Here is a 13,407-nt window from a genome sequence, read left to right on the forward strand (position 1 = left end):
CAAGACTTTAGGGGGGAGATGAAAATTGGTTGAGAAGTTCCTGAATATACAGTACACTGGTTCACCCCTTCTCGACAATCCAACAATCGCTATTCTAATACAGTATTGTATAGCACCGCGGTCATGCATGGAACACAGTAGTCGTGGAGTGAGATTTATATCAGACAATGCGACTGGATTGGACGTTTTTCACTGACGATCCATTCTCCTACAACATAGAATAGTATGGAACTGTACTCATACATGATACACAGTAGTCGGTGTCAAAATCTACCATGAAAATAACACCGCTCCGCTACAATCCTACTGTGCATTGTATAGAACCGCACTCATACATGATACACAGTTACTAAAAGAGTTGGACGGATGGTATAGACAGAAAGAGAGAGAGAGTGTGGCCGATCTATCCATCTTCATCACTACGATCGGATTGCGCTTCTTGATCATCAAATCATGGCCATCATGTCTACCTTTTAAGGCCAAGAAATGAGTAAAATCGCTTGTATTGATCAACCTACAGGTTGGCATGGCCTACCCAACGAACTGAAAACCCATATTGCAAGCTATTTGAATTCTAGCGATATGTCTCATTTATCGTTGGTAGATTGGCAATGCCGGGATTTGATCAATAGTCCTTTGTTATGGTTAGGCAAGACAATTGTTCTTAAGAAGAGGATAAGTAGTCAAGATCCATTTTGGTCCACGATGAAAATTAGAAAGATCACTCAATTTGAGCTAGAAGATAAAGCTTGCGATCTGACTATTTTGAAAGCAATCGCTGCATTAGATATGCCAATTACAGTTATAAAATTCGAAATGATCGATGATGATATGTTACGATGTATGATTCAATTTACTTCCATCACTCATCTTCAATTAAGTAATTGCTCCTATTTTGATCATCAAGTTTTATTGGATACTTTAATCCATCTCAATTACTTAACTACATTAGCTTTAGATGCTTACAACTCATTAACTGATAAAACACTCTATCAACTTTGCTCCAATTGTCCGTCATTATCAACACTGCGATTGCGATATTATCACAGTCCAGTGCCCATTAATCGTCGTAAATTTACCGGTATTGGTATACGCAAAGCGCTAGCTACCTTAACTCGACTGGAAGAAATCGATTTCTCATTTTCTATCTTAGAAGATAGCCAATATGTATCGGATAATAGAGCCTGGAAATCGACCTTTTACCTAATATTCTCGCCTATGAGATTAAAATTACATTTGCATGGTAAGTTGAGATGATTGATCAGTTCAATCCCCGCCTTACATTATTTTATCAATCACGAGCTTGTTAGTTCAGCTTATTCTTACTTGTATAACCCACGTATTTTCAAACTACTCTTTGATTTTATAACCCTATTAATAGATCATCAATACTACGTGTCCCCAAAGATATATTTTATGATTAGTCAATAGGTATGTTTCCCTAGGAAACGATACTATTTTTACCCGTTAGAATATCAGCATCGACGCTACCTGCACAAGTCACAGACTCACTTGTTCGAACTAGGAGAGTACTTGTCAAAGTAAAAATCAAATTACTTTTTGAATTGAATTTATTTGTAACCGATTGATCGTCCATACTTGGTATCTCTAAGCTATAGCAATAACGATCAATTTTATGAATAGTCTTCCTTTTCTACGAATCTACTCGCTTACTTGACAGCTATGCCATAGTTCTATCCTCTTAAAAGTACTAGTGAGAGAGTCCTCATAAATTAGTTACTTTATGATATAATCATTCCATCATAAGGGAAATGTACATCAATCTTCACTTATTAGTATACTAATTTAAATCAAGCAAACGTTGGTTTGCTGCTAGCTATCAAATTAGCATTTTAAAATCCAATACTATATGTATTTTACCAAACTAGATGGGCACACATAACATTGCCTTTAGGTACTCGTCCGTTCGTTAGCCCATTGACCATATAATAAAGGCGACTGATGGAAATCAGACTACACTTTTGGTAGTAAAAGTATAACTAAACTAAAAGGGCCTCTAAACAAGTACATCATAATCAGCTCACGATTATTTCATTAATAGCGTTGTGATCAACGAAATCGTTAAACTATTTACAGCATAGTTGAAATGACGTTAAACTGGTATTGCAGGATGGAAAAATATGAGGATAAATATTCGTATATTTATATTGAACAACTATATCGTTTTAACTAGAGTACAAAGTTATTGCAGGATCTGTCTGAAAATAATAACTTAATTTAAATAGTCATTTAATGTAGATATCTGACAATATTTGCATTTGTACCATTGATTCCTTGGTGTATAGTGACAATTTTAGTTGATATTATGATCATAAAATGAGATTCTGATTGCAAACTGTTAATTGTACCAATCTGAACAAAATTGCAACATTATCAATTGGGTTACAGCTGCAGTTTTACACTTTTGCATACATTGGTGACGCCATCTACTGTTCTGGAATGAAGGAGTGTACCTAGTACATTTGGTACTTACTCATACCTTGCAAAATATAATTAGATATTGACTAGCCAAGATTTCACGTAAAATTAAATGCTAAGCTTTTTTCCTGAATTAAAACCTTTTGATTTTGATGTAGGATTATCTTTAATTCAAACTGTTGTATAATTTCCAACATTCGATATTTCTGGCAATGCCCTAATATAATCTGTCCCAGTGTCGTATACCATTATAGTGCTAACCGTTATGATACCTAATCAGAAGTAATTACTATGATAGCAAATTGAGATCTTATATGATCACCAATTGATCTCTGGTAATAAAAGAGGACATTAGTACAACGTTACATTAGCCAATTACCATAACGTAATCTCGATGTCATATTAAAAATTACTGCCATTACTTTATTCTCATGGACATAATGGAGTGTTACTGTATTAAAAGCATCAATTTTGTATTACAGTATGCTTTGACTAATACCCTGTTATGCATTGACAATTATGTAGATAAAGTTGGCGAGGTGGTGGAAAATCCTTCTATAGTTATGAAATTAAAAAGAATCGTTTTAGCATATGCCAGAATTGAATTAACTTCCTTCCTAATGCAACATCATCAGAATTCTAATTTAAGCTGTTTGGATCTAAGTGGCCATTCGTTACCTGATCGGTTTGCACAGAAGCTAGTTAAAGCAATACCGACACTACGAGAATTAAATCTATCAAGTACATTAACGATGATTAACACAACTAATTTTTTTTTCCAATACAAAATCGCGTGGATCCTAATTTAAATGGTAAAAAAATAATTACTATCGAAAGATTAACCCATTTTTGCCCTCTTTATTTTTAGATACAGACTGCGATAATTCAATGCTAGCAAAACTGGGCAAATTACCTTTAATCAAATTAAATATTGAAAAATGTTATAAAATAAATGGTTATGGTTTATACGAAATGGCTCTACTAAACGGCCGCAGCATTCAACATTTAGGTATGTTAAAGCATTTGAATACGAATACCCCCTTTCAATAATTATACTTGCTCTTACTGATTAATTCTGTAGTAAATAACGATTTTTTATAACCGCACCAAAAACGACATTATCCGGTACCGGTTACGGAGTAGGTACTAACGTTCGGTAAATTATCATTATTCTATTTACAGATATTTCATTTTGTGATATAGCGACTGAAAGATTGACTGCGGTGTCAGAGTTGTTTCCTAACCTAATATCCATTTATTTAAGGTATCGCCAATTTATCTTGTTAAATCGAACAATGATTGTTCCAAGTAATAAGCCAGAAGAAGATTAACGTGATTTTATTTACTATTCTTCATTGATAGGGGGTGTAAGCAGGTAGACGACGATAGTTTTCTCGCTATTGGTAGCGGAAAATTTCTAAATTTTATTGATATTACTGGCTGTAAAAAAATTACTTCCAGTACAGTGCAAGAATTACGATTAGTGAAACGTAACAAAATTTTAGTCAAACACTAACACAGATTAGTAACAACCATTATAAAAGTGTTAAAGATTACACGCAACTACTGCTAAAGTTATTGCTGACTTTGAATATACTATTGAAACCCCTTATTTACGTATATAAATTACACGGTCATAAAATGACTTCGATTGGTGATGATTGATCCTTCCTTATGTTGTAAATATACGCTTATTGATTGCCTATGTCGATGTACCAATGTGTAATTATCAATCATATGAGTTTATATAAGTACAGTACTATAATAGCAGATACATGGTGCATAGGATATATAGTTGGATATTATACGTACTTTACCTGATTATGACAACATGTGCTGATAGATATTGATAAGTTGAGTAATTAGAAGACTTATTATTTTGGAATAGTCTTGCAAGATAAGAAAACCTTATAGACTATGAATGAAGATACATATAACTGGATCATGACTTGTATCAACTAATATTTATATAAGCAATCTTAAATTCTATGAATATATTTAATCAAAATTATGGTATACATGACTGTATTTATACATAATACATTATTAATGAAGAAAGAATTTGTAACTAGGCTTGACGGCTGATTAATAAAATGATACGCTATATATCCCACATGAAGGGTCCTCTCTTTATTAAACTGTCTATTTAGTTCTTAGTTTATTGTCTATATTTTAACTAGTAGCCAATTCAGGTTGATTTATTACGTCATTAATGGAATCAGGAACATAACGACGTGTGCGGCAGCATAAGGAAGTAATGATTCCCATTGCATCGCTATTCATGACTGTCATACTAATTGGAATGACTGCATAAAGGAAATAGGCAACCATTTGACATATTTGGGTAGTTATCTTGATCACTGAATTGTGTGAAATAAGTTCAAATTGCTGTAAAAATTGCAATGCCATAAAAGGTAGGCTAGATAGAACATAAATTATAACCATAGCTAGGATCGGCTTAGTTGCTTTCCATGTTTTATTAGCTTTATGTGCTGCTTTGTTATTGGTACTATGTAAGCGATAACTACTGGAGCGATTTACTATAATTAATATAGCAATCGATGCTGTCATTGCTGTTAAAATTGGTAGTAAGGCGGTAAACATCTGCGAATAAGCAGAATACAAATTGAACATGTTAATATTGCCAGTAGGTTGGCATGATTGATGATTTAGTTGTAGCCATACTGCAACAGGAAGAATAGTTACAAATGATGAGAATAACCATAAGCAAAGAATAGCAATTACCACTCTTGATTTACTCATAATTTCCTCGTAACTGGAAGACCAACCAACTGCACATAATCTATCCATACTTAAAAGGCAGATATGATAGTGCATATTGATCGAAAATAATGGATAAAATACTCGCTTAATCAGTTGGCATATTAATCCTAGATTTTCAAATGTAGTTTTACTCATTACAAGCGGTATTAGATATAGGATAGCAATAACTATAACACAAATACAGTAACTACCGATAACAAGATTAGTTTTAGCACGAAGTCGAACTACCACCGAAATTAATAATAACTTGAATATATGAGTTATTAAAATCATAACCACAGTAGTATACCATCCGAGCTGGAGTAAAGTTGATAGAAACGAAAAACTAGCTTCTTCATTATCGATAACACTGGAATTACCCATACTGATCGATGATCTTATGGATTAGTTAACTTAACAATCGAAAAAGCCTTTACCACTAATGGCTGCCAAATGGATTGCTATCGCAGTTGAATTAGATTTACGTTTACTTAACTTTTAGATAATTATAAAGCCTCGTGGTAGCAGTACTTGAAAATTTTGATCAACTTGGTTAGAACAGTGTAAATGATTGTGTGAGATCTCGAGAGAGAAAAAAATGGATAGACTAAGTAACAAAATCCCTTTTAACGAAAGCGTTGGTGTTATTGTTGAAATAGTCTAGTTTACATGAATTATTAACCACTTGTCATGTTGTTAGGGGTGGAATTAATTATTACTCTACAGATCAATTTACCATCAATTGTGTACTATCTTTGTTGTGTAATATATAGAATTAATGAAAATGACAGGTGTTGGATCAATATCCTATTATATTATCGCAAGCATTCATGGATGATCAAATAATTTAACGTATGATAGAGTACTCGTGCAACATGGCATTCTTCCTCCATGTAGACTTTCTACATAATTCAATTAATTAACCAGATACAATGTCATAGCTACAATTTTAGTCATATGTTTGAATGATAGAATAAAAGCGGTCAGCAGTTGTATGATTCTAGTCCAGTTGTAATCAGAAAATGTTAGCCATATTCTCTACTTTGTTCTTCGAATGTAAACATATCAACAATAGTAAGAAAAAAAAATTAAAGCGAAAAATAAATAATATCATGGATATTACTGTTCTTAAAAGTTGAAAATAGATTATTCTAAGCATAAAGTGAAAGATTACTTAATATTATATTTCGCAAGGAAATTACAGTTATAACAAAATGGCCGAAGTATCGTCTATACCCATGCCTTGTTTCATGTTATTGTTATCGGAAACAAACGGATAGTTTTGAGATAGTATTAGACATTATTATTATTTTGCAATAGGCCAGTTGTTTTGACAAAAAAAGATCCAAAGCTCTTTTTTGATTGTTACGATATAATTACTGTGTATCCTTACGTTAACCTTGGTGAGAATCAATAGTTATAGGTTTAAAATTTATTCAAACAGAAAGCACGCACAGCTTTATTTTCCTGCATATTACTCATAGCATAAAATAATAAGTTTGTAATAACTCTTTTTCTTCCAATAATGTACTCATTGAAGTCTAATAAAGTTAGATAAACACTGTGGAAAGAGAATGTTAACCTTATATCACTCGGTGTCAACCGTGAAGAATAACAAAATAAGAACACAAAACTCTTTTCAATAGCCATTGGATTACGCCATGTTGAACATAAATGACTAATTAATTATCTATTCTATCGGTAGGCCCTTGTTAGGCACAGATGACATTTTATACGTTGTAATAATCAATATTTTAAATTTCTTATTATAATATTATTAAACAAAACAGTTGACACAAATTATGCATTCTTATACTATCATGAAGAATATCAATTGACATTGTAATAATATGATTGATAACATTAGCGATGTTTAATGGTTATGATTTGGACTATGATAGACGCAACCTGGGCTAATATATCATCCATTTCGTCCATGACGATAAGTATAGGCATCTCGATATGTTGTATACGAATAATCCAATTTTATTCTATCGACGGTATATCCAACACTAGCGATTAACTATAGTCGTTAATAGTCAATTAATTTGTTTTCCGACATTGTTACTGTTAATCAATAGACGTAATGTCATCTATTCAAAGTGTAAAGAGATCTTGGCAGATACTGACTGTAGTGTTGCTATTTTCATTTACGATTGTATTATCTAATTAATTATTCTTTTGTTACAAGTTTTGTAAGCAAATGGACGCTAATTAATTATATAATGCAGCCGAACTTCTCAGGCTGCGGTGTAGAAAATGTAAAATTGATCAAGAGAATAAAATTTCTGATTTATGGCTATAATACTAATTAAAGATTGTTAGAGGATATTTTAGCCTACTATTTTGTCTACGTATTAGTTGAATAAATCCTTTCGCCATTTAATTAAGTCATAATTTATATTCTTGAGTATTAACGGCCATTTCTGCCGCAAAAGTGAGACAAGGATCGTAGGATACAGAATACTATTTCTTAACTCAGTATCCATATTACAGTTGGCATAATTTAAATATCCGTTGATGTTATTATCGGCATTGAATTGTATGAGATCACATGGCCAAGTTTTCTAGGTTACGGTGTCAAAAAAGTAAAGATTATCGTACTATTTCATCTACGTATTAGTCGGATAATCTCTTTCGACATTTAGTTACACAATCATAATTTATATTCTTGAGCATTAGCGAACATTGCTATCACTGTTTTAAAGTGGAAACAATATAAGCAAGGATCGTAGAGTATGGTTAGCTATTTCCTAACCTAACATCGATATTTTAGTTGGTATGATTTATGCGTTAATGTTATATCGTACTAATTTACCTATGTATTAGTCGTATAATCTCATTCGTCATTTGATTTACAATTACATTCTTGAGTTCAAACAGGCATTTCTTTCACTACTGTAAAGGTGGAAAGCACTAAAGAATCGTATAATATAAATAACTATCTCTGAGCCTAGCATATATATCTCCTTCGGCATAATTGATTCGTTAATGTTATTATCATACTGATCCATCTACTTATTAGTTGGCTAATTACTTTCGTCATTTAGTTATGCAACAATAATTTATATTTTTGAGTATTAATAGATGAGCGTTGCTATCACTGTTCTAAAGTGGGAGCCACTACAGACAAGAATCGTAATATACGAATAACTATTTCTTAGCTTAATATAGACGCATATATATATATGTTATATATATATATATTTTCAACGGATAAATCATGCAAACTATAATTAGAGTTGGCAAGATTTATCCATTGCTGTTATTATTGTATAGATTCATCTACGTCAGATAATCTCTTGTATCCTTTAGTTATGTAATCATTTATATTCTTGAGCTAAAATGGGCATTGCTATCGCTGTTTTAAGATGAGAACTACGGTAGGCAATTTCATATTTCTGCATATGCGTTAGCAGGGGGGTCCTTGATCAGGTCCCGATGCCTCCACGTGAGTATATAGTATCGTATAGCACTGAGTAAAACATGCTTTTATATGAGCTGTAGAGCCATCTAGTGTACGGTGTGCAGTATTCTAAACTGTTCTTGCTGGGAGCTGCTAAAATTATACTACTATACACTATAGAGTATACACTACTGTATGATACAGTATATATCAGATTGTCGACCGGGTGACCCTACTTGTATCGTATGAACAAGTTGACGTATATTGCTATATTATAACTCAAACATGATATTTAGTTATTACTGTTAGTATGCTGTTTGCATCATAATTTGAATTCAGTATAACATTAGAGATCATCCTTTGCGGTGGGAGCCAGCCATACATGGCTAATGGAACTTTCGTTGGTGGAGCGAGCTGGAAATCATCCGTTTCTACCTATAATTTACCTTATTAGTGGATGTTGATTAAAGACTAGGACATATCTGACAATTTTCATAGCTTAAAGCTATACTACCATGAAAAAAACCAAAAAGAGCCGCAGTGATACTGCTGTAAGTACACCTAATTCTCATACAAATGGATGCTGTTGGAATACAGTCAACTATTTCTTCAATAAATATATGATTAATACAATAATTGCTGTGTAGGTTCAAGGAACTAATGATAACAGTATTGTTAGCAAGTTATCATCAGCTAAACATGGTTATTATCAAGATGATTTCTTGCAATATGTTGTTCAAAAGCCAGCGAGGAGATCACCATTAATAAATAGGTATGATGTTATATGTGTTTTAGGTTTGATTCGGGATGATATTGACTATAAATATAAAATGGATAATTGACATTAAATAATTTTATACCATCATTATAAGAATTTGCTTGCCAAGTTATGACTAACCTGATACTTTAACTTTTCTGTTGCCTTGTCTGAATTTGTAGGGGCTACTATATTCGAGCTAAAGCAATAGACTTTGTAATTCGAAAATTTTTAAGTTATAGCAATAATGATGAAGCAGCTAACAAAAATAAACAAGTACGTAAGCACCAACTACAATGATTATTGAGTCAAGCTTATACATAATAGCGAGTGTAAAACCATTTCTACTATAGATTCTTATTCTCAAGTTAGAAGTTGTGCTTGATAAAATTGTAGCTCACATCATAACCTTGCTTATTCATTCCGATTAATATAATGTATGTGAATATAGATTTTATCTTTAGGTGCTGGCTTTGATACATTATACTACCGATATCATTCATTAAATATGTTGGATTCAACAATTGTCTACGAGGTCAGTGATACATACACTCTTACGATATGCGTTATATTCGTGCAATGTGCAGCATAATGTTTGACGAGTAGTTTTAATCATATTAGCAATTCAACTTGTTCCTATACTTGTAATGAGGGATAAGATACCTTAACTGATATGTTTCATATGAGAAATGTACAGTATATATTATATAAGATAACATCTTCAAATTTGTGTTGTCTAGCTTCTTTTTACCGTTTAAACCATGAGCTTCAAGTAAAGTTAAAATGAAGTTCAAAACTTCTTCCTCTATCAGTTACTTATTGTAGCTAAATATATATTGGATTGAGATAGGTAGACTTTCCAGAACTAGTAAAAAATAAAAGCAGACTTATCAGAAATAATGATATCCTTAAGAATGCAATAGGAAACGAGATTTCGAACACTTCTAATAATGATACAGGTGATTTAGCAACTATATTTATTTCCATGTATCATAGCTGAGTTATTCTTATGCGAATTTTCTTAACTTATAGTAACTTTAACCATTAAAACAAATTTTATGTAATAGGAATTTCAACTCAAGGATATAAATTGATCGGTTCAGACTTAAAAAATCTACCTGTACTTGAAAAAAATCTTCTATTCCATGGCATAGATAGTCAGTCTCCTACTCTAATCCTATCTGAGTGTGTTTTAACTTATATCAATCCTTCAAGGTGCGAAATTTCAATAATTAACAGACGCTGTCTGTGGCAACTTTGTTTGAAAAAATTGTAACCAATATTGTTTCATCGTCTTGCCATAGCTCATCGAACATTATAGGTTGGGCCTCAAAATTCTTCAGTAATGCAATGTTTGTTACCTATGAGCAGGTAATTTGACTGATTACACTTTCCCTAATGTGCTAGTTATATGTTTTTCCTACGGCTATACTTCTGCTTTATTTCAGATACAACCTAATGATGCTTTTGGAAGAGTCATGTAAGTCTATAGCTGGACAAAAATTTATCAATAAGGCATTTTAGTAAACAGTGATAGTTCATACTAAGTTATCATGCTGATAATTATATAACATATGATTATACTACTTCTTGCATTTATGACATTGCTGTAATTGGAAATCCAAATATAATAGGCGAAACCATTTCAAGCAAATAGGATCCCCACTAAAATGTATCGATAGCTATCCTACTAAGATAGCTCAAATTCGCAGATATGAATCATTACGGTGGTCGGATAGCGTTATCCTCGATATGAACGATTTTTATTATAAGATACTCCCAGAGGTGATGAGATAAGTACTGCATGAACTGTTGCTTAGATTTTACAGAATGTTATGTCGATGCTCTCAGCGTATCTACTAATCAAAAATTATAATTACGACAGCAAGAACGTCAACGTATTGAACATTTGGAATTATTTGACGAGTTTGAAGAATGGCATTTAAAATGTTCGCATTATATCCTAATTTGTGCATTTGTAGGATCGCTTCAGTGTCAAGCAATCCTCGGAGGTATTATTTTTACTCTATATGCCTGCCATTACGCTTAATTTTCAATTTGCATGAGGCTAAGGTATGTATTGGTATATATATTTTGCAGAGTTTAAGCGTTATCAGTCTCTTGATGGGTCACAGAGGATAAAACCCGATATATATTCCAACTGCAATTTCTTAGACGTTAACGGAACTAAAAATCTTCGACGATTTGGCCATAAAATTTGTCTTTTGAATTTTAATTTATCACCATCTGATAATAGCATGTTCATAGCTGTTACTGGAGGTTTTGGATTATTGTCAGATTCTCGTCATAGACGATTGTCCGATATATCGGTATTTCATATAACTAACGATCCGAAGAAAGAAATTACGTTAGTTAATTCGACCGAACTGGATAATCCGAGACTTTTTCATGCCGTTATTCCTATTAGTGATAATAAGATAGCTATATTCGGTGGCAGACTTTCACCCCTCAAACACTACGGCGACGTTATTGTAGTAACATTCAATCTAGAACCAATTCATACAGATGAATCAACTACAGAAGGTGATTCAGCAAAAACACCTACAAGCTCTCAGTTGAAGCATAAAGTTGACATAGGCTGGGAGAGTATAGCTTGTAGCGGTGATATGCCAACAGCTCGATGGAGACATACTGCGACAATAATTGGTAACGTGCTTGAATGTGATAGTGTTATTGATTGACATTTATGGTAACCTTTACTATTTTATATATAAAATTGATAATACCAGCAATTAAAACGTGTTGCTTACTTTTTTTAATTGATCAGATGATGGCAAATGCTTAATTTTTGGCGGAATAACTACGAATATGGTTACTCTAAATGACTCTTATATTTTTGAATTTGCCTCGCGAAAATGGTCTAGGGTAATGCAGTCGTTGACCATAGTGATTTACTTTCAGATACTCGTAATAATAGCTATACTGCTATTAGTTGCAACTCCGTACTGTAATGCCGAATATGTCCTTTTTATATTAAGCTGTAAAGTAGATACATAGGGATTGTAGTTCTGGGTCTGCAGGTTGATTTTCTATATTTTGTTCTTGCAAGTAGATGAAATTAGATGTTTAGAAATAAAAATTATAAACGACTTAATACAAACTATTAACCGTGGTAGGTATCAGTAGCTGGATTGGTATCTCCTAGACATTCGCACACAGCATGCAAATGGAAGGATTACGTTGTTGTCTATGGAGGCTTAGGATTCGATTTTAAGCCCGCTATTGGCATTAGTGCATTAAATATTAAGGTCGGTTAAGTTTGATGGCTACAATCACTAAATAGTATTATGCTAATTGTTTACATGGAGAAAAGAGCAAATATCTGATAATAATTATTACATCAAAATCGTTCATTAGGATGAATTAGCTATGAATTGGATTAGTTTAGAATTTAATCCACAACTCCCAACTCGGTAACACGTTTCGATATTGAGCAGCATATACGTATTCTCATTGTACTTGATTGCTAAATGAATGCATCTAATACGGATGTGCGCAATACAGTAATAACAATAATTTAAAGAGTAACATGATGAATGCATGTTTAATGACTGTTTGATATCATCCTGTAGGTACTCTCATACAGCCCATGTTTTGGAAGATAGACTACTTGTTATTGGTGGAATAGATCCTTTCTTAACGTGTACTAACACATTAATTGACATTAATTTGGAAAATCGCACATGGAGAATGTTCTTATTACAAGTATGCGAAATTTCAGTAGATCATCGACTATAATACGGCTGATATTTCAGCTACTCATTTTATTTTTTACAGTTGATAGTATAAAGCTTAGTCCAATACTATGATCTTTTTAGGAACCATGCATAGAAAAGCCAATACTGATGTTACACAACCATGACAGCGTTTGCCTCGGTAAAAGTAGACAACAGGTGTTTACGTTAGGTGGAGGTGGAAATTGTTTCTCTTTTGGAACACATTTTAACTCTCATTTACTAGAAATTGTTTTACCAACGTGATGTATAGATTTGATTTAATTACTTGTATTTACAGTTTTTGG

The 13,407-nt window shown here is 32.6% G+C and overlaps 2 protein-coding genes across 2 annotated transcripts; both read left to right on the forward strand.

The window, feature by feature from the left end:
- Positions 1–486: 486 nt before the first annotated feature.
- On the forward strand, positions 487–3,955 carry TRIADDRAFT_55091 (uncharacterized protein; the record flags this gene model as incomplete). The annotated part of the gene is made up of 5 exons (XM_002110710.1): positions 487–1,243; positions 2,965–3,180; positions 3,308–3,448; positions 3,622–3,703; positions 3,802–3,955. The coding sequence occupies 5 exons, from the start codon at positions 487–489 to the stop codon at positions 3,953–3,955; spliced, it is 1,350 nt and encodes a 449-aa protein (XP_002110746.1).
- A 5,168-nt stretch (positions 3,956–9,123) lies between these two features.
- Positions 9,124–13,366, forward strand: TRIADDRAFT_55092 (uncharacterized protein; the record flags this gene model as incomplete). The annotated part of the gene is made up of 13 exons (XM_002110711.1): positions 9,124–9,159; positions 9,256–9,380; positions 9,548–9,641; positions 9,817–9,900; positions 10,605–10,736; positions 10,814–10,845; positions 11,348–11,377; positions 11,623–12,032; positions 12,154–12,251; positions 12,503–12,634; positions 12,744–12,799; positions 12,959–13,091; positions 13,205–13,366. The coding sequence occupies 13 exons, from the start codon at positions 9,124–9,126 to the stop codon at positions 13,364–13,366; spliced, it is 1,524 nt and encodes a 507-aa protein (XP_002110747.1).
- Between the last annotated feature and the right edge of the window lie 41 nt (positions 13,367–13,407).

This window comes from Trichoplax adhaerens, genomic scaffold (genome assembly GCF_000150275.1).
Source record: "Trichoplax adhaerens TRIADscaffold_3 genomic scaffold, whole genome shotgun sequence".
In the NCBI taxonomy this organism is placed as follows: domain Eukaryota; kingdom Metazoa; phylum Placozoa; class Uniplacotomia; order Trichoplacea; family Trichoplacidae; genus Trichoplax; species Trichoplax adhaerens.